Source organism: Excalfactoria chinensis, chromosome 1 (genome assembly GCF_039878825.1).
Source record: "Excalfactoria chinensis isolate bCotChi1 chromosome 1, bCotChi1.hap2, whole genome shotgun sequence".
In the NCBI taxonomy this organism is placed as follows: domain Eukaryota; kingdom Metazoa; phylum Chordata; class Aves; order Galliformes; family Phasianidae; genus Excalfactoria; species Excalfactoria chinensis.
Genome location: NC_092825.1, coordinates 11457653 through 11480027, shown reverse-complemented (window position 1 = coordinate 11480027; position 22375 = coordinate 11457653). Strand labels below are relative to the sequence as shown.

Below are 22375 nucleotides of genomic sequence, written 5' to 3'. Positions count from 1 at the left end.
GGCACTGATTCACGTTGGCTTTGTGAGTACACTTCCCGATGTAGTCCTTACCTCACATTTTCATCAGGAAGCTATTTCTTTAGCTTGTTCGTGATGAGATCGTATGAAACCATATTAAAGTTATGTAAAAATCAAATTGGATGATACCTACCATTTCTTATCCACGCTCAGGTTAAATAACAGGAGATCGGACTGTTTGACATGACTACGTTAGCTATTATTCATACTCATTTCCCAGCTATTTACATAGAAATTTTCATGACTTTTTCCAGACCTATTATCCAGAAAGTAGTTTATTAATTATATCTCTATATATTGCATCTATAAATATTAATAACATCTATAACCTGCAGCTCCATTTCCCCCCACTTTAAAAGCCAGATGTGACATTTACTCTTTTCTAGTACATGAGGTACCTCCCTACATTCCCTGAGGTTTCCAGAATCAGCACGAGCCCTTCCCTCTCCAAGCAGCCCTTTACCTGCTCCATGTTCCCTCTCATCTTTTCATTCTTCAGCAGTTCCTCCTATCTACAGCCAAGCACAGCAAAGCCATTCTTGTAGGGCCTTTTCCCATGCCCTGTATCAAACACACTCCAAGAAAGGGCTTTTCTGGTTTTAAGACCTACCTATTATTTATCAAGAAACCTGGATTTTATTTTTTTTCCTGGTTTGTACAGCATTTGTTCTGTATCAGTCCTTCTCTAAAGTAACAGCTCAAACCTGTAAGACTCAGCCCAGAGAGCTGTGCTAATCCTATGGAGGTACCACCGCCTTCACTGAGGTACCTGCAGCTGCGCTGCTGCTGGAGCCCTTTGGCCCCAGATCTCTGGCAGCAACACTGCATCCTGTTGTTTGTGTTCACCCTGTTCTTGCATTCTTCCGCTTGTAGTTCTCAGGTAGCGCTGGGCTCCATTTTCAGCTGGTTAAAATTAAAATAAACCTTTCAGTTCCTCAGAAATGAGCTGCATGTGGAAGGGCATGCATTTTATATCAACCATGTTTTGACAAGAAAGCGGCCCAGTGCAGATACTGAGAGCTTTCACTCTGCCTGTTCTTAGACAAAGTGTACAGGAAAGATCTGCACAAGCCTCTTCCCCAGAAAAGAGCTACTGAGAGCAAGTGCTGTGCTGGTGTCCCATTATCACATGCAAATACCTGTCAGTTTTCCCATTTGCAGTTGCACATGAATTCTTTTCTTCCAGCGAATAAACCCCATCCCTATAGCAACAGCGAAACATTCCGTTTGCATTTGTGGTAACTCTTCCCAGAGCTGTGAGCACCATTTCCTTGACCATGTCACCGCCCATAGGTGCAGGTTAGCACTAACAGGGAAGTCAGTCACCACACTTGTGTTCCAGCAGATGCAGGTGGGTGTGACAGTGTGCTGACAGATGGCCAGGTGCACATCGGGCACACAGCAATTGTGGCCTGCCCCATGAGTCCAGACATGAGGAAATGTTCCCAGTCACTCCAGCAAGCAATTGAGAGGCACACTGAGTTCCACCTGTGTACTCTGGGAATCATAGAACAGCCTGGGTTGAGAAGGACCACAATGGTCATTCAGTTTCAACCCCCTGCTGTGTGCAGGGCTGCCAACCACCAGGCCAGGCTGCCCAGAGCCACATCCAGCCTGGCCTTGAATGCCTCCAGGGATGGGGCATCCACAACCTCCTTGGGCAACCTGTTCCAGTGTGTCAACACCCTCTGTGTGAAAACCTTCCTCCTAGTATCTAACTTAAACCTCCCCTACCTCAGTTTAAAGCCATTTCTCCTTGTCCTATCGCTGTCCACCCTTATAAACAGCTGTTCCCCCTGTTTAAATGCTCCCTTCAAGTACTGGAAGGCCATAATGAGGTCTCCCTGGAGCCTTCTCTTCTCCAAGCTAAACAAGCCCAGTTCCGTCAACCGTTCCTCATATGAGAGGTGCTCCAGCCCTCTGATCATCTTAGTGGCCCTCCCCTGGACCTGGGCACAAAACACATTCAGCCTTTCATTGCCAGCAGTGACTTGCCTGGGCCCACCTCCCAACCACCCTTGCAGGTGCAGACACTGTGCACTAGACTGGGCGCCCCATTCAGCCTGGCCCTCAGGGCTCACTCTCTTCCCTGAGGGTTCCCGCTCTCCTCCGCCCAGAGCCGCAGCCTTCTGCAGCACAGACAGGCCCCGCCACTCACTGACAGCAGTGATGGAGGGCAGCCCTCACCCACACCCTTGCAGCGGTTGACTGGGCACAAACCAGCCCCACTTCCCTTCCTGGATGCATGGCCGAAGCTCACCATCTCCCCCAGGACTGCTGCTTCTTTCCTAACTTTCCAAATGTACTCAGAAGGTGGAAAATACCCTCCAGTCAAGGCTCTTTCCAGGATACCTGGTGGTTCAGAGAGAAATCCTGGTTAGCATGAATGCTATACTGATACTCAGGTTGCTTTGTTGCACTCATAGTCAAGGGAACAGCAGCTCAAGAAATCATTAATGAGAGGAAACTGTATTTACGTCTTAGAAAGGTTTTTTACTTCTGGTCAGAAAAGTAACCCTGTGTGTGTGTTTTTGTTTGCCAGTATTCCCAGTGCAAGGACAGGATTAAAGAGATGGAGGAAATCTTTGTTGACCCCACAAATGAGAACAGAAAGCGACAGCTGGGAGGGAAGGACCCGTCTCCACCTGAACTGCAGAAGAAGATTGAACAGGTAGCACCAGGTCTCACTGCACAGCCACTAACACTGTGGGCTGAGTTCTTTCAGAAAAAGCAAATGGTGTGCAGAATAATAAACCACTAATGTATGTGAACCCAAGGCAGGCCCACCGTCCTCTCAACACAAAACCCAAACACGTTAAACCAGCATTCCTCTGCAGGGATTGGCTTTTCTGCTTTGTTCCTGCTCCATATGAAGCCCCAGAAGAGGTCGGTACCCAAAGGCACCCAGGCCATCTGAGGGGCTGCACCCCTGGAGGTGCTCTCCCCTTGGGCTGCACAGAAAAACATAAAGTCCAATACACTGGGGGCCCGGGTTCAAATCCCCCCTGCGGCGCAAGTGGTAGAAGTGCTGCTTTGCTACACAGAGGGCTCGAATCCTGGGAGTTGGACTCTATCTCTAAGGTCCCTTCCAACTCGCATGATACTATGATACTATGATGATACAAAAACCAATTTCAGGGCACCTCCTGTATTGAGTAAAGGGAGAAAGGGACAGAAGGAGCAACCATTATGTTTTTAGTTATTGTCTATCCTGCTTACAGGGAAAAAAATCACCTTCTCTATTCAGCACTTCACATGGGTCTGAAAATCCCAGTGCAAACAAAAAAAAATCACTAGAAAAAAAAAACTAATCATGGCTTTCACTAAAATCATGGCAAAGCAGGAGTAATGCTGCTATAATTTGAGAGCTGAAAAATATTGCTGCTTAATTGCGTGAGTCCCAAAGGTGTCTCCAAGCAGCCACAGGAACACCTTCTGTTGCACCTTCTGTCGCACCTTCCCCCAGCATTTACCTGTGCTGTGCATATTCTTCCCACTGCAGCTGGAGGTGGAGCTGGTACAGAAGGAGGAGAAGCTGTTGGAGACAGAGGTGATCTATGAACATGTTGCTCGGCTCACAGACAGGATCCGTGCCACAGCAGAGAATGGGCAGCAGGGCACGCTGCAGCTGGCGACACGGGTAAGGAAGGCACGCTCTGCTCACTGACCCATAGGAAACAAAATTCTATCTGGGCTGCAGCTGAGATGACTTGCTTGCAAATTACGAAACTAGCAGCTGTAATCAGTGACAGGCAAATTGTATGTTAGTCTTAAGAAAGGACAGACGTTTAGTAGTAACAGTAAGATAGGCACAGCCAGAGCATTAGGAATGGACTTCCTTTCTGAAAGAAAACTGCAGCATCAATTGATATTTCACCAAAACATGCCATAAGTTATTTCTCAGGTTGAGCGCTTCCAGACACGAGCTCCAAAGCAGGAAGGGGAGCTATGCAGTTGCCTATGCTTTCATCAAGCAAGCTAATGCAGATATTAAACAAAAACTGCAAAACATGGAAGGAGAGGAGGCCTGATCCTTAAGTAAATTACTTGAGGCTGCTTGAAAGTATATAATAACAGAGAGGAAATTGAGAAAGCAAAAGAGAGAAGGACAGAGACAGGAAGTCATCAGCATTGGCCATAGCACAACAAACACAGCAGCAGCCAAAAAAAGAATCTTCCCACCTCCACTGCCTTGATGAAAAAGCTCCAAACAGCTCCAAACCCACTGAGAGAGAAAGAAAACAAACAACACGGTGATGTCATTAATGCACAACAAGGCCAGGGCTGGCTTTCTTTTCTTTGTTGTTAACTCTGGCGCTCAGGCTTAAAATCAGAACACATCTCTAGAGGAAATCTTTCCTTTTCTACAGAAAGAAATAGCACGGCTGCCATTTGCCCTTGTGAAATTACAGCCATTGGCCATTTACTGTACGAAGGGCAGCGTGCCAGAAGTTATGCGCTCTGGCTCTACCAGTTCTCTATCGATTACCTTAAAAAAGCACTGGAGCTCTTTTATACTTTCCTTTTTTGTTAATGTTAATTTTTAACTTCTATCCAGTCAGAATCACAGATTCCCACCCTGGTCCCTTTCTGTCCACCTCCCTGCTAAGAACAACTCAGCACCTCACAGAACAGCCATGTCCGTGTTTATCACTGAGCTACTTTGTGAGGCCTGGACTTAACACGCTTGTTAATAATGCAGTAATTGTGTGCAGGCTCAAGCAGAATCCAGGCTTAATACCTTCTTTTGTGGTAAATGGAAGTCTTGCTTGCTGTCTGTAAGGGGCAGGATAGCATTACGAAGTTGGTATTTTCTAACCATTATTTTCAAGAACAGTCGTTTTTTGAAACACAGTTGATTTCACCAACCTTACTTACCCATACCTGAGCACCACTAAGTGTCTACAGATGTAGTTATGACTAAATATCCAAAATGCACTTGGTTTCTGATTCCAGATCAATGAACTACAGAAGAAGATAAAAGACAGGACCAAGAAGATGATGGCTCTTGTTGCAGAGTTATCCATGAAGCAAGCACTTGCCATTAAACTCCAGCAGGAAATGAGAGACAGAGAAGAGTTTTTGATGATTGTTTCATCAAGGATAGATCAAGGCCTTCCTCTTCCTAAAGAGACAGAGATTGAATGGTTGAAGGTTCTACGCAATGAGAAGATGCACAAAGAAGCAGCAGAGGCCAGAGCTAGAGTAAGTTTTTGCTCTGTGTTACACTTTGGCTCCTCCTTTTTTTAATGCTCTAACTCGTCCTTCTGAAAGAGCAGCAGAGCTCGCTCACCGCACAGCTGCTCACTGACAACCATGGGGCTCCAGGAGCTGGTGGAGATGATGGGACAGACAGAGGCAACTCCAAAACCAGCACAGCGTGGATTTCTGGAGCTACAAACTGCAGTTTGGCACATTGCACAGATAGAACAGGTCTCAAACCTTAAGTAGAGGATATGTTACACTCAAATTACTTTAATAATCAAAGGTAGATCTCGCTTTATGCGACAGTGCTTTGACTTAACTGATAAGATAGCCAAATACAACTGAGATAAGTATAATTGAGGGAACACCTGCAGGTAGGAAACTGGCCTTGCTATATGATTCCTTCTCCAAAGTAATCCAAAACCAACACAAAACTAGGAGGGGAGCGCACAGTGTATACATTTCAAGAGCCTGAAGGCACAAAGAACTGTTGCAGTTAAACTGGTTTACAGTAAGAAACCTCGGTCATTGACTCTTTTCATATTGTGACCCAATTTCCTTTCAGTACAGTGATAGTGTTAAAGAATAGCTGCTGTCAGCATAAATACAAACTGGGCTTTGAAGCATCATATCTATTATCTCATTCCCGAGATGGTCTGTGCACACTTATTGTAATTACTGCAAGTTTATCTAATTTTCTTTCTCAACAACAAAAGCATTACAGGTTCAAACTATACAGTATTTAAAAGGACAAACTCATACCTATGTGGTCAATACATTATGCTTTCCTTCAGTGAACAGTTAAGCACCTGTCTGTGTTTTCTTGTTTCTTGATTTGCTAAGAATTGGACGGACGGTATTTCCTCATTGGGCATCCTCTTCCTTGGCTCAGAAGAGTACTGACTGCAGTCTTAAAACAAGTAGGCATGATGTGCTCACAATGTGTTTCTTTTACATCAGGCTGCAGAAGAGGAACAAGCTGCAGTGCCTGGCCATGTCCTCACAACAGCTGAACCACGGCCAACTGCTTATGTCCCAGATGATGAATACAGCCTACCAGTGCCACGGCCCTATGGCGCTTTGGCTCCTTTCAAGCCAAGCGAACCTGGTTCAAATATGAGACATTTCAGAAAACCAATTATAAAGCCAATTGAAATCTGAGAAGACAGCACATGAAGGAAGAGAAGCCCTTACCAGCTGCTGAGTATCACAAGTCGACAGCACTTAGGCTACATGAAATGCTTATTAGAGTATAGCCAAATTCTACGCAGTAAACAAAGTAGTACTTAATTCCAGAAGCACAGCTAAATATTCAGTGATACAAGTTCCTTCCTTCTGACTAGGTGGAGCCTGGTATGCCAAATGCACTGCAGTATTTTAAAATGAGTAATCATCATTCTACTCTTTTGTTTTTTCAGGTAAAGTTTTATTGCATCTATTTTACCGCACATTTCATTAAAAAGAATAAGGTAGAATAAGGTTCTCTGGTTCTAGAATAAGAATAAGGTTCTCTGGTTATTAATAGCACATGAATGAAGTCTCCACACGTTACACAAATACAACATCACAGCTTTCCACAGTCCAAGACTTGAAAAAAAAATATTATTTAACTGAGAAAAATTTATGCCAACCTTCAAAATATGAAAAAGTGCACACCAAAAACCAAACCCACTTTGGCTACTCATAAATAATAGTTGAAAATGAGGAGAAAACAACCTCCAGCCGTTCTTCCTGAAGCTGAGTTTTGAACCGTAATACTAAAAGCTGGAAGGAACGAATTAAATAAAACTCATTCCATGCTGCTACAAAGGTACATTTCCAAAGACTTTTCTTCTTGCCTGTATTGCATTCAATGTATCATACATGTCTTAAAAAAAAACAAACATAACATAAAATCCCCTCCTGTATAATTTAAGGAGACTACATTTTGTGCTAATTACATTGCTGAATATATTAGAATCCCACTCCAAAGGCAGAAGTCCCATAAGGCAATATATGGCCACCACAAGGAATGAGTATCATTATTGGTGCATTATATACAAAGACCAACTCGTCATTTGTTTTTCTTACCTATTTTACATTATCACATCAAGAAATGCTTGTATTAGTCTAAATGAGTAAACAGTGGCCAATTTCTTATTACTGTTCAACTGGACTACCCTTTCCAGCATTGTCTGTCTCGTTAAAACTGTTAAGAGTAATATCATATTTCACAGCATGTTTTGATATCCACTAGTTCCATTGATTTGAGTACTTCAGACCTGAAACCCCAGATGTGTTGGAAACCCAGGTCTGTGTCAGATGTACTTCTCTACAATTTACCTAGAGGTCAGTAATTTCAGCCTTAGTGCACTGGACAATTGCTACTTTGAGTAGCTGATGTCAGTAATGGTGGCTACTCAAAACTGCAGAGTAATTAGCAAACAACATGACAGTTAAGACTAAAAAACGTCAGAGTTGGCTGCACACTTCTATGTAAATGATTTTGAGTACCACAATTTACATGCAGTTGAAGAAAGCCATTTCAGGAATATCTGAGGCCCAAGAGCATCATTGTGTGTTTCAGTGCTGCTTCCTCCACAAACCTGACATTAATATGATCTTGTTTTTCATATGGATGCACACCTAGAAAGAGACCATTAAAAAACATCAGTATTTGCAAAGCTAAGTGTTTTGTACACTAAGTCCTCAAGTCCACTAAACATCCTGACCCACAATACCAAAAGATAAGGTATTAGATGGAACTGTTTTCATCTAAATAAAATACCTTCAGCTTTCAGTGCAGTTGTCTGATGCTCACCCATGGCATACACTTCCCTGTTAGTGGGATATAAGTAAATTACGCCCCATATGGAGGAAAGCTAGAATATCTCTGGAGGCTGCTAGGAATTTCCATACTAATTCTACATTGGAGGGTCAAGTAAGATTGAAGCATGGCAGTATGTTTGTGCTAGTATATTCTTACATGCATCAGTAGTATTTAACTTTTTCCCCCCCCAGATGGGCTGATATCCATAAACGGAGAATACTGCATTAGCACTCAGGTCCCTATCACACTTCTACTTCATTTATTACTAAATGTATATCCAGCTACACTAGGCAATGTAATGCTTCCTTAATGCATTTTGCTTTTTCAGTGGAATTCAAAGTCTTTGGATGCATTGTTTCACTGCATGAAGCAACTACCACAACTAATTTGAATTTCATTTCATAAAAAGGAACAGCTTTAAATGCACCCCCCTGTCAGAGCATTCTTCTCTGAGGTGGAAGATCTGACTTTATCTACCTCTACCTATAGGACAAAAGGCAGTGCTTGAGCTACCATACTGTTATAAGTAATGTACAAGCCCTTCTCCCCATTTAAACACATAACAACAGCTACCACCACTCTGTATGCCAGTTTGGCAACTGCATTCAACACAGAGAGGATTCTGAATGAGAAGATATGCAGTGAAGAAGAGTTCTGATGATTCCTATCAACAAAAAGACTAAACCAACACATTTAGACATCACTAGAGTTTTATAGCAGTGTGAGAATTAAAGTGTAGCAATTACCGGTCTTTCAAAGTACAGAAATGAAGTTACCTTGATTTTCAATCTCTGCCAGCACATTAGTCAGATAGTTAAGAGGCAAAAATTCTACAGGGACTGGGTGTCTCTCAGGGACAGGCCTGCTACACTGTAAGTGAAAACATTTCAGATTAGTTTTTGCATGGTGCCAAGTTTCAGTGTTATCTTCAGTGCATTATGGAGGAAAGGTCAGGAATCTCAACCACGTCTTACCTGCCTATTCCCCAGCTTCTCAAGCAAAAGTTTCACATACTTTCGTGCAAGGAAATTAGCATTTATTGGATGATCCCAGAACTGACGGGCCTTTAGACCAAGAGCCTAGTAAGTAAAAATCCCAAAAAGATCAGTAACAAAACAGAGAACAGTGGAAATACAGTGGGAAAAAGTAAGAGGGGAGAAAAAAACCAAATTGAAATCTAGGCTTTAACACAGACTGCTTTGCCATTAAAAAAAGAGATTATCATAAATCCCCAGAACATGGGGAACAAACAATTCCCTTGCTACTCAGTGCCCGCTGAGCTGCTCACTAAGTTTCAATCAGTCTGTCCTATTAAGCCTGTCCCACTTTGCATGTGTACTGAAACATCAACTGAGGCTTAAAATGTCTATTTATCTTTTCCTGCGACTGTGGTTTAGGATCATTCTTCTCACAAAGAACAGCAAAGATGCCCCATTTGTCAGTGCTGTGTTCAGAACAGGCTCAGTGGCAGAAAGCTCACAAAAACAGAATGCCAACAAGGAGAGATACTGGGAACAGAATTTACATCCCATTATTTAGGGCACTGTCTGGGAAATGGCAAAATTGATTCACATTCCTGAAGGCAAGAAATTCAAATCAAATTGTTCCAAAGCTTCCAATCCTAATCAGTAAGAAAGCAAATATGAACACATTGTGAAATTAGCTTTTCTTGTTATTCTCTCAGTCTAGATCCTCCTTCCTCTCACTTCCAGTTGTAATGAAACACAGACTATTGAAAGTGTTCATTTAGGAAATGCTGAAGGGTTTCAGTGTTGCTGAAACACTTGCTTCTGAAGTCATCTAGTGAATGTAACCTGAACTCAAAATAGTCCAAGTCACCCCAAAGTGTCCTTTTAAGCAAACAAACTATTCTCTGCATTTTTTCCCAAAGCTGTAAATAGACACAATAAGGCACTGAGCCTACTGTGTATACAACAGTACATTTCCCCCAAAGCAAAAGTCAGAGCATTTGGAATGGTGTTCCCCACCCACCAGGCCTGGGGGTGACAGCTCAGAGTCCCCACAGTGACCTCAGCTCACCAACCCCTGCCCAAAACAAGATACAGAGGACAAAGAACACTTTGTGAAGTTCTCCTTCCCTACCCCTTCTCAAACCGCTGCCAAATAAAGAAGCCCTTGTTAGAGGAAAACTGAAGCACCACTTCTGGCCAATAGAACTACATGTAACAGTCCATAATGAACAACAATAAGCAATTTATGGCCAGAAAAGCTTGTTCTACAGCAAGGCACTCCCAGAGGGGGATCCCTGGTTTTCTTCCACTCACAGATGTTGTGCCTCCTCTGTAGTACTGATAAGGGAAAAGAAAGAGGCAATCTCCCACTGTTGTAACTTTCAAAGGAGTATCAACAGCATGTGCTCAAACACCTTACCAATGGGTGAGGCCAAGACCTTGTAAGTCAATCACCACAAAAAATATCCAGAAACTCTCTCTAAACCCTGTAAACCTCTTATTGCTACTTTATGTGTACGAGTACTCAGAACAGCATCGATCTCGTCTGTTTGATTCCTGCAAGGTACTGGACACTGTGAAAACACTATGGACAAACCTAAAATTTAAGTTACCAATGTACCCTATAGGTTATGAACAGCAGAGGTGGAAGCTTTGGAGGTTCAGGCAATTTCTGTGCCATATGTGAGTCACAGCTAAGTCTTCTTCTGACTGGATCCTATGCACAGGGTGGAATTTCATACCCACTTCCAAATTCCAAGAACTAACATCCAAAGTCACCTCAGGAAGCCTTGTCACAATACTGAATTTCAGCTTTTCATTCTTCTCGTTGTCATCCAGATCTGCAAGAGAAAGGTGAAAAAAACTCAAACTCTTTAGTAGTAACCATGTGACTTTCAAATTCCACTGAAGACATACAGAAAAAATACCATTTCTGTGATGAAAATGTTCATTTTACATAATGGTTAGTAGGAGTGTTACTTTTACAGCTTATGAAAGTATTCTTCTGTGCATTTGCATATGACTTCACTACTTTAAGTAATGATTTGTATGATAATTCAGATTATATTTACCAAAATCAGGCATAGATTAATATAAACATTGTGTCCACCGTGATGCTAACTGCTCCTACAACTTCTACTTTATACCACTCCCCATTTTGTTCCAAAGCTTCATGCCCCAATTATTCCTACTGTATGCTAGTTTGCTCCTAAGCCTCATTTGTGGAAACAAGCTGCTTATCTCCTGCTGAGAGGAAAGTCACAAACAGCTGCTCCTGATGATACAGAACTAGTTTTAACCCCTGCCTTTAGTTAACACATTGATACATTTAGAATAGATCATGTTTAGAGTACACAAGCTTGCTACTTACTAAAAATATTGGGATGCTAAGTCAGGTTATGCCTTTGTTTGCTTATTTTGCTATTTAACTTCCTAGCATAGGGTTCTAATTGTAAATGATCACAGAAATCCCCCAGTATTTCTTTGTTTACTACGGTGAGAGTCAATCATAGAGTATGACCCTTAATTTTCTCCTTTCAGTGGAGCAACACCAACAAATACACTCCTCACTGTAACAGCACTCACGAAGAAGAGAAGCTGTCTCCTGGTCAGTATATATTGCAGCTGTATCTGAATGGCTGAAAGGACATCACATCCAACAAGTTGGCTGTTAAGCAAATGAAACATAGGAAACAAAATGTACCTTTCAGCAGTTTCCTGACACAGGTTTCTGTCAAATGTAGAACCCCATTATCAATATAGTGCAGGAGGGTATGAAGGGGGAGACATCGAACTCCAAGCCCCAAATGTAGAGTGTGAAAACCTGTGAAGGAAAGACAAATTTGTTTGGGAAAAAAGAAAAACATTTCTTTCAAGGTTTGCAGCACTGACTAGCATTACTGTAGCTAAAGCCAACACTTCCCTCAGCTTCTAAGCATTTCAAGTTAGTGAGGAAATGAGTTTATCTTTAAGACTTGTCAAGCACAACCCTGTCAGAAAGAGGAAAGCTAAGGATTTGAAAACAATCATTAAATGTCTCCAAGCTTATTGTTGGCTTACACCCGAGTTGTGTCATTAATTTATCTCCCTCTTTCTTTCCAATTTATCAAAGCTGAGGCCTTGTCACATTCAGTATATGGCTGCTACCTACACATTCCCACAGGCCACGTTAAGGCTTCAGTTTCTCACTGAGCATCAGCCATATGAAAGTCTTGACCCACAAGACACCATCACACAGCATTTGTACCTCACATAGCGTAGGTTTGAGGCACGGCCTCACACCAAAGCCAGACTGAAACCAAATCAGAAAACACTAACCAGAAAGAGATTCAAAGAGAATCAGAAAGCAGAAGACTGGAAGCTAATTTTCTCTAATAACATTCAGAACACACTTCTGTTTCTGTCATTCAGTAGTTACAGGCAGGCCAGGCCACGGTCCTACAGCTTAACAGCAGGACAGCAAGCTCAATGTTTCTGTAAGAGCATTCTTAAAAGGATTAGAATCCAGTCCAAATCTAAAGCTTGGCTGTACATTCCCTGTCTGTATTGGTAAATTCAGCCAGAAAAAACCTAAACACTCAATGTTAAAAAGCCTTTTCCTAACAAAAATAATCAAGTGTTTTGAAAAGACTGTAAGCGATTACAGATCATCTCCTTCAGAAAGACCAGGGCAATTCATTCAGGATAAAACTGAAAAATATTAGCAGAGAAATAGCATGAGAAAAAACACCCTGGTTTTGTTCCAGGATTGCATTTTCCCTTGTAGTTCTTGACATCTGAGTCTAGCTGCCTTATAAATTGTAAGGGAAAGTCATCTAAACCTTAGTTCTGAGCTATGGCTGTGCCCACATGCTCCACTGGAAAATGAAAACACTGAACTAAGCCTCTGATTTGTTGTCTCTGTATACAGTACTCAGTTATGTTTCACTTCACTTGCACACATTTACAGAGGATCTTTCCCTCCACAAATGTCTTAAAGAGATTTAAATACTGCCAGTGCTAACCTGACACACATGCTACAACTTGTACTCTCCTGGGAGGAATTGATATGCATTACAACAGCAAAACATAGCACTTACCAGGAGGTAAAGGCATACACATGCCATTTGCAGCTTCCAGAATTCGACTCATGATGTGAAACACTCTGAACTCTGCTTCACTTCCTCTCTCATCGCTATTTAACAAAACAGGAACAGATTAGAAATTGAAATGCCCACACATCAGAGTATTACGGTCAAACATGTGCACTAAATATGCATTTTCATTTAGTCACTATGGAATGCTATCTTTCTTACTTCAGCATCTGTCACCCAACAGCACTAGATGTTCTTCTAAATGTTCAAACACAAAACCTCTGTGATGCTTTCTCCTCCATCCCTCACTACAGCATACCTGCAAGGCTCTCAGTAATACCTGGCATCAACAGGTGAAATATTCTGGGTGCTGGATGAGTGACCTGGCTTTCACAGCTGTGCAACACCCACTACCCAGCTGGGGAGCACTTTGAACCCAACAGCTTTGAACTCCACTCATAAAACTGCCTGTATGATTAATATCCATGTTGGCTTCAATATGGCCAGCAGGATCATTAGCAAGACTAAATTACAGTCACATTGACATTCACAGCACTGACTGTTCAAGACCAAAGTTATTATACCCACATTTTAAAAGGTTAAAGAAAAAAAAAAAAAAAAAAAAGACTTGCTTACAAGCAGAAGATGCAGGAATGAAGCTGATAGATCTTCCAAACTTCTTTCATTATTCGATGTACCAGATTCAGCTAAAACAAAACAAAATGATCAATCACATTCCTAGCAGCCTGTAGAATAATAGCAGGTCCTCAGCTTTCATTTATTTCACATACTAGTTCAGATTGTGAACTTACCATAGGACGACTCCTACTAAAACTTTTGCATTTACACTTTTATTTCTCTATGGATCTTAAAATGGTAAACCATTACATCTGAACTGTACCTGGATTGCCCCATTCCTGAAGTTTACAGTAAGTGCTCTCAGCCCATCTGACCATTATGCAAGATATACAGCATCCTGACACACTGTGCTTCTCAGGAATCAACTGATCTCACACTCTTGCATCAAATTCTTAAAGACCAGTTTGCCAAGGAAGTGAAAACCACATGTCCAACTGACTGAGCAATTGGCAAGGAAAGGTGCCTATGGCCCAGACAGCACTGGATGCTGCTGAAGGTGATAGAATATTCAAGTCTGCTGAAAGAAAGTCTACAGGATGAATCATGAATCTACCTCGTGTGAGGAGGAAACACGAGACAAGCAAGTGCTTATCTGGCTCCACTGAGTTCCCTTCTTGTCTACTATGAATTAAAACAATCTCTTGGCCCACACTGTTGATCCTTGTGCTCCTAGGCTGGCTTCCAGTGCAATGTCAGCATGCAAAAGCTACAAACTTGGATTTTCTAGTGTTCTGCAGCTGAAAGAGTTGAAATAACTTCCTCTAGCCAGCCCCTTATGGCCATCATATGTAATGACTTCCACATCTCACTAGCACAGCTGAGACACTTCCTCCATGCCTTTTATCTCTGGGCCTCAAAGCACTATTAATCAACCCCAGGAAACTCTCAGGAAACAAGGCTGATCCCTGTTTTGCAGACAGGTGTCACAAGAAATAACAAACCTTCCCCCTTCAAGATGGCCAGAATCCAGGAATCCTTTTTCCCAATTTTTTTCTCCTTCTAGAGAAAAAAAACCTTTCTTCTTTTCTCCTTCTAGCCCACTCTAACCTCTAACTTTTCACGGGCTCTGAGCAAGATGGTGAGCTTTCACACAAGAGAAATCAGTATGGAAAAGTCAGAATAGGAACACTGCTCTTCACTACCACTCTCAAGTGCTCTCCTCTGTAGCACCAGACAGAAGCTTATCACCTTTTCCCTCCACCCTTCAGAACTTCATCCAGCCTTGCACAGCAGGCACTGAGACACAGCTACCTTAGAACAACCACCTGATACTTTCCATACTCAGTTTCTGGACATCATGGAAAGCTTCCATTTAATAGCCCTGGAGAACAGCAGGTTCTCTCCACTCATTTTCCAGGAAATAAGTGATTTCCACTTTTCAGAGAAAGGTCACAAGAATCGCACCTACTGCCAAAATGACTTCCCCCTCCATCCAGCACAGAGTGCAGCAAAGGCCTCTGCTTGAGTTTCACCTGGATCTGAAGATAAACATGTGAGGTGGAGGAAAAGCTTCTCAAACACCAGACTCACTTCTTATTATTTATGTAACAAAATTACTTTCACTGTTTTCTATAGGGCATGCCAATCCCATAGTTTTTGCAGAGTACAGAAAGAAAGCATCTTTTAAAATCATAGTCAACCTACTTATTACGACTTGCTTAAACCTTAAATGCTAACAACTTGTGACATGACAACCTCACCAAAAGCACAGCTCACTGGAATCAGCCACAATCAACACGACAGAGAACAAGAAGGCATATCCTGAACAGTTTTCAGCATACTACCCACGAGATAATGTATATACAAGAAAGGAAGCACTGTCTGTTTTAGAGAAGGAATGTAGGCAGCCTCCTGTAGACAGCAAGCAGCAGGAGGAACAAAATGAGGCTAAATCAAAGCCTTCATGGCAAAACCATTTTTCAGTCAGTAAGGAGGTACAACATGAGGTTTTTTTCCAGGCAAGTATCAGAAGTCATTTCCCTTTGACTACTCAAAACTAGCAAAAGAAACCATGATCAACAGTGAGACTGGGCATGCAGCAGGCCCTGAGCTGATGTTTGCAGAGTACCTGGCTATCTTGAACATTTATATTTTCAGGCAAAGGTGTGGAGTGCAGGGAAGTTTTGCTGCAGTCATTTGGAAAAAAAACAAGTCCTCAACTTTTATGGCTGCTTCTACAGAAAAGACACAGGAATGACAAGAGAAGCATTGGGAGCAAAAGAAAAAAGAGAGAAAAATAAGGTCTTGCTGTTTTCTAGATCCCTTCCTGGGAAGGGGATGCACAGCAGATGTCCTTCTGAGAACAGTCACATCCAAGTGGTGTCTTCTTATTATTTGCCTGCAGTTGAGAACACATCTGCTATCTGTGGCTGGTCATCTACTAAAGAGGTGCCACCCGTAGCAAACATTTACAGAGACATCTCAAAAGTTTATCCTGATTACCCATTTCTTCCCTGTGTCGGTCGGCTGTCTGACCATTAAGCTTCCTTTGAGAAAGCACAATTGATAAGCCACTCTTTTTTCACATCTCTTCCAGCAACATTTACCAAAGACCAGAAGTGATTTTGAGAGACATAGGATGTTTGTTTATAGCAGTTTCTCCAAGAATAAGAAGTCTGCAATGGAAATGAAAGAATTCTTGCCTTAAGAGAAATTTAAAAGAAAAGAAACAATATTAATCTTAAGATTTCACTGATGGTGGGGATGAAGGGCTGAAATTTGTTTTGACCATTAAGATTCAGCCCACAATAATTTTGTCTAGTAGATCAAGGTTGGTAAAATGTTTTAGTAGGTTTTGCTTTTTATTTTATTTTTCTTTAGATAAATACTAAACAAAAGATAACTGAAAACCAAATGAAAGGAGAACGAGCATTCCAGTTCTGCTTCTTTCAGCACCGCTATCAGTTATGAAGCTTTTGTTCATGCTGTCCAGTTCCTATTTCCATCAGTCACTAGGTTTTTCTTTTTTTCCTAAAAAGATATGGGAAATATACTCCAGTGATTGCAAAGCTCTGGAGCAAGGCCAGAATAAAAAAAGCTGGTAACCCCAGCAGAAGTTGCTGTGGTTCAGAGAACACTGTAACACTCACAACATAACTGGTCTGCAAAGGACTTCACAAAAGATGCAGGCACCACAGCATCCTGAAAGCTTCTGAGCTGCACAGATCAAATTCTGAATCTGGTGACAGGACTATCAAAAAGACAAAGAACGCGATTTCCCTGCTGCCACGTGAGCTCTTATGGAGTCTGCATTTCGTACATAAAGGATTTGGTGCTGAGTCAAATAAAAACAGGTATGATAATTTTTATACACAACAGTTTTTACAGCTTTTTTCCTTAAGTTTCTCTTAAGATAATGAAAAGCAGAGAATCTGGAAGGTAAGTTTTAACTACAGTTCATGTGGATTCAGGCAAAACTGTATCTGTTACACAAAAAGCCTAACAAAGTTAATAGGCAAGAACAATGATAATTAACTCTCATTTCATATTAGAATGATTTTTGTTTTCTTAATTTCTATTTGACCTGATCACATTTTCATTACTTAAAGCTTTCATCAATGTATTGCATAAGAATCAAAATGAACCCAAACACCATTCTTCCAGCTTTCAGGATGAGTTCAGATTTTCACCTCCAGGAGCAGACTATATTTCTACAAGCTGCAAAGGAAATTTTCTTTTGTATTCTGAGAGTCCAAAACAACTCTTGTTTAAGTATTGTTTACCTTATCAATACACTATGTGTTATTATACATTATTGAGCACAAAAAGTACGGTTTAACATCTTAGAAACAATCCCCTCCCTCTCAAACATTCAAGATACACACACAGCACATATCCAACACCACACATCCCCCCCCAGCAATACATGTTTGCTCACATCAATAGTAGCAAAATAAAACTAACCAGGTTTGCAACATAATCCAGCACTATTTGGTCAATCTTCTTTTTTCCTACATACTGCAGATGTCTCATAAGATGATCCTTTAGCTGAGCAACCATCTAGAAAGAGAAGCCAACAATTCAGTCTCCTTGTGGTCTCTTCAAGAAGACGCAAAAGCCCCACCAGCTGCAGGGCCTGACTAACAGCAACCAGCACAACCCTCTCCCTGCCTCAAAATTCCAGCTTGGCCTTGGCAAGACCGTGTGAGAGTTTGAGGTTTCAAAGTCAATAGCAGATCTGAATGTCCAATATGGCTACCCGGTGTAAATTCAGGAAAATGGGTGCTACTGTCAGTGATGTTGAAGAGAAAAAGCTAACACTTCTTAAACATCTCTGGGTTAAATCAAGCAAACAGGGTGAAGATTTTAACATGAACACTGACTTGTATTTATTACATATGAATAAATCTGAAGGATTTTACAATAGAGAAAGCTAGCACAAGTACAGTTTGTGCTAGTGGTGATGGAACACGACTTAGAACACGAGCAAACAATGATAACTTTAGGTTAAATGTTCATTGCAAAGCATTTAAAATCAGCTACTTGCATACAGTCCGTGCCACTACCTACCTTCTCCTTTCTGAAACACTTTCTGACCTCACATAGCTTGTTCATTACGTGGTCTTTGGCAGTTCTTTGTTGAGAATTACAACAAAGTGCTTTCCATCCCCCCCCCCCCCCCCAAAGTTGAGGTAAATAAAATCTCAGCCTTGAGAAATTTTCAAGGAGATTAATCTCCGCATGTCAAGAAAACAATACAGGTGACAGGAAAGCACAAAGGACAGCAATGATCTGCTTTTTTGAATCTCTAAATTTTCTTAAGGTAAGAGATGTAGAGAAATTTCAGAGCATGAGAGGCAAAACTTGGGAAAAAGATAGCAAGACTGCAAGGAATAAGAACTTGCCTTAGATTTGGACTGATAGAACAGTGTTGATATACTCTTCACATATGAAGACCTTCCAATGCAAGCTGAGGAGCTGTATTTAGATCTGACAGCAAGAGATAAGCAGATGCACATTTAAACAGAGGGAGGATAGGTAGCAATTTAAGAAAGGACTTAGTACCCCAAAGTGTAAAGATGATAGAAACCTGGTGCAGATCATCAGGGGGGAAAAAAATCAAAATTGGAGTGACCTCAGAATAGCCACAGCAGTCCTAGTAGTGAGGCATAAGGAAAGGGAGACAGTAAAAAAGTGCTGAGAAACGAGAAGATCTGTCATATTTTTGAGGGAAGCAGAAGGTGGAGAAAGTTAGAATGATGTAAAGAAGTCCCAAAATAATGGATAGATTAAGATGAAGTTCAGGGGGTACTGAAAAGCAGTTTAAAAAAAAAATCGTAGTGGAGAAAATCACTTGGACAGATTAACTTCCCATTCCTCTAATTTCCTTATTCCTTATGATACCAGGACCTATTAAGATTGCATTGCGATATAATGATGATGATTAGGAGACACAGCTTTTGTCCCACTGCTACTCTGAGTGAGCTTCCACTCAGCACTGGAACCGATTATCTTACTCTTTACATTTGTTGAGGTTGTGCGTCCTCTAGTGCACACTGTGACAAAAGCACATACCAGTCCCATTAGTAATTGCTGCTGATAATCTTCCTCTTGAAAGAGAGGTACCAGCCTTTCCTCTGAAATAAATAGAGCAACAGTCACTCAAGGGCATGACACTATATCACAAAATTCCAAGCCACTTCAAACATACTGAGAAACACAGATCTCCACCTTCTGTTAACATATCTACTCACTTACAGAACTAACACAGTGACAGACTCAAGGACTTCATAAGAGAGACTAAGGAATGGAACATAACCCTGTATTTGCCATCTTTGCACTTAACACCGAGCACAGAGGAACACAAGCCTGTCAAACTATTTTACACTTACATTACTCTTTTCTTTGATATTTAAGGGAGAGGTATTGTACTGTGGTGATTTTGTAGAGGAGTAATACTAAGAGAATCTCCCGGCCACACAGTGCAAATGCACATACTGTTTAGATCTTGTCATTTACTAATACAAGGCAAAAGAGCTGCACGGCTTTCCTAAGGAAATGGATAGACACAAAGCAGAAACAACACAGAATCACCTCCCACTTGACTGGTTCTCTCCCACGGTTGCTTTTGTTACTCAGATTTTCAAACCATTAAAGAACACAACCCTCCCACTACACAGGAGACTATAATAACTACTGAAATTTAGTATGCTGTATTTCCTCATCAGTTCTTCCTGTACTGAAAGCAAAGGAAGAGAAACAAACTCCTATTTCACCATGTACCATAAAATCAAGTCAGTATTTTAGAGGACAGCTAACTTTTTACAAAGCACTTTCGGATCTTCTCTGCTCACCCTGAAAGACGTTTATTTCACCATTGAGCAGCATAAAAGACTTCTGTTGCTTTATTTTTCAAGGACATGAAGGAAGATCTACAGGCAAGCTGCACTACGTTGATGCTTATTACTTATTGGCAGCTACCTAGAAATTCTTTATGAACAGCTGAACATCATTATCAATATGCACCTTTGGAAAACATGCCAGTAGTTTCAATACGAGGTTACCAAAGTTGATACAGGGCCATAAAATCAGAGCCCATGGCAACAAGCAGCACAAACAACAAGTGCTAGGGGCTGGTAATGAATACACTGAAAATTCTTTGCAATAAAATATGTGATCAACACTTAGATCAGTATAATTTCACAGCGCACATTAGCAGATCGCATAGAAGGCAATGATGGGTGAACAGGAACATAATTCACCACTGAATTTAGTTTTTCTAATTTGCAGCAGAGGAACTGAACAGCACTTATAACCTCAGGTGTTCCTGGCCTAGGCAAGTCCATTTCATGCCTCCATCCTTCACACTGTGACTTTCACCAGCCATGTTCTCCTACCATGCGCAAATTCTGTATTTGTAAAGACAGCTCCAAGGGGACAAAATACAACAGCAGCATCGTGCCACTGATACACTCAGAAAAATCCTGGAGAAGAAATTCTTAAGCAAACAAGGGCTTTACTGTTTACATTACTATGAAAGAAGAACCTCATTTTCAAAGGTTTTCTAGCTAGTATACAACCTTAGAGGAAAACTTTATAGTAGTGTTAATTTAACAGCTGCTCATACTAATGCCTCAAACTCTTCAGTGCTGGCAACACACACTATTTACTTTTAGCTGACAACAGCTAGATGGAAATATCCTAACAAAGACTAGAGCTAAGGCCTACATCAACAGAAGTTTTACTTACCAGAGTCCCAAGCATCCAGATGAGAAAGCACCCTGGGGGTTAAAACAAAAATAAGTTTGTTTCACAACCATTCCTCTAATGGGTTTTGTAAGGACAGTAAAAACTTAAACAATACTTTGGTCTATCAAAGGCAGCTAAAGAAATTCAAGAAGTCTACATTTGGTAAAGAAAGAACTCTATCTGCCTGGGTAGTGCCTTCTCACATTTACAATAAATTCCTGAGGTCTAGCAGCCTAGATATTTCAGGTCATCCTGCAGTGACTACAAGGATAGTCATGAATGATCTTCAGCTGTATACTCATCTTCAGAGGTAGATATCTGATCTGATACCAGATCAACTATTTAAACGACATGTTTAAATGCTTCAGCACATTTCAACAAAGTAAGGAAGGGTATATATACAAAAATGGTACCTACTTTTTGGCATTTTCAAATATATTCCTTAAATATGCTGTGGCTCTTCTCTCTTCTGTCTGTTTCATAAAGAAATAAAAAACAAATTAAGTAGAAGGTCAACCAAAATATTTCCTTATAAAATGCAGATAAGGAATGAAATAACAATTAGTGATTCTTCAACCCATCTCCCAAATACCAGTGCCCACAGACACACATAACTGACCTACCTAACAACACAGGGATATTTAAGTTCCACTTTTGTTTACTTCCTTGCATTAATATCACAAAGAGCTACAGGCAACCACCTTATAAGTAAATGACTGCAAAACTTTGCACTTCTCATAATCAGATTCCCATATATTTATCTCCGTAGTAAAAACCAAAAAACCTTTCTGTCTTTGGGTTTAAAACATCCACTCTTCAGCAGCAGCTCTGGAGACTGCTTCAATGCACACATATATGCACACACCTCTTCCGAGAGAATACGCCATTCCCTCCTGAGCACATTATTGTGGTAATGCAGCTGTGGCTCTGCATACTTCACACTCTCCAAGTTTGAGTTGAGTTTCTCCCAGAAGCCTTTAGAGTTTTGGATCTGCAAAGTATTGCAAGGAAAACAGAAGTACATTGTTGCACTGTTAGAAATATCTATGAGAAATATTAGAAACTATTAGAAATATCTAGTCACTGTCCCACAAAGTAATTGGAAAGAACTGCAATAAATGTACCTTCACTGTAATTGAAGTGAAAAAAAAAATTAAAGAAACAAAATCATTATTTTTTTTCCAATAGTTTTATTTCCTTAATTTGACAGCAGGAGTAGCACTTATCTACTTGAGCTCACGCCTGCAATGCACATACTTAGCTGCCTTATGATTCTATTAAGTCACTGAGAAGACATGAGTGCTTCTAGGTCCTATTTCATCTGACCTACTTCAGACAGCTGGTTTTGGGTGGGAAGAACTGTGCCGCAGATTACATTGGCTGCACTGTCCAGAGTTTCACTTGACTGTAAAAGGAGCCTTAGGCACCTGACTCAGAATAGGACTGTTTACGTTTGGTCAAAAAAGCCCCAC

The 22375-nt window shown here is 41.1% G+C and overlaps 2 protein-coding genes across 2 annotated transcripts in view; one reads left to right on the top strand and one right to left on the bottom strand.

Annotated features, from left to right (window-relative positions):
* CCDC146 (coiled-coil domain containing 146) overlaps nt 1-6384 on the top strand; it is a 66245-nt gene extending 59861 nt beyond the window's left edge. The window contains exons 17-20 of the mRNA XM_072355073.1: nt 2561-2689; nt 3521-3658; nt 4975-5223; nt 6184-6384. Coding sequence (XP_072211174.1) covers nt 2561-2689; nt 3521-3658; nt 4975-5223; nt 6184-6384 — 717 coding nt within the window. The remainder of the gene's footprint in view (nt 1-2560; nt 2690-3520; nt 3659-4974; nt 5224-6183) is intronic.
* Nucleotides 6385-6638: 254 nt separating this feature from the next.
* The window catches only part of GSAP (gamma-secretase activating protein), a 43004-nt gene continuing 27267 nt past the window's right edge, over nt 6639-22375 (bottom strand). The window contains exons 20-31 of the mRNA XM_072336613.1: nt 21769-21894; nt 21321-21376; nt 20904-20935; nt 19230-19291; nt 17619-17714; nt 13713-13783; nt 13083-13177; nt 11708-11827; nt 10783-10844; nt 9007-9111; nt 8809-8902; nt 6639-7848 (exon numbers count right to left, since the gene is read on the bottom strand). Coding sequence (XP_072192714.1) covers nt 7748-7848; nt 8809-8902; nt 9007-9111; nt 10783-10844; nt 11708-11827; nt 13083-13177; nt 13713-13783; nt 17619-17714; nt 19230-19291; nt 20904-20935; nt 21321-21376; nt 21769-21894 — 1020 coding nt within the window. The 3' untranslated portion in view covers nt 6639-7747. The remainder of the gene's footprint in view (nt 7849-8808; nt 8903-9006; nt 9112-10782; nt 10845-11707; nt 11828-13082; nt 13178-13712; nt 13784-17618; nt 17715-19229; nt 19292-20903; nt 20936-21320; nt 21377-21768; nt 21895-22375) is intronic.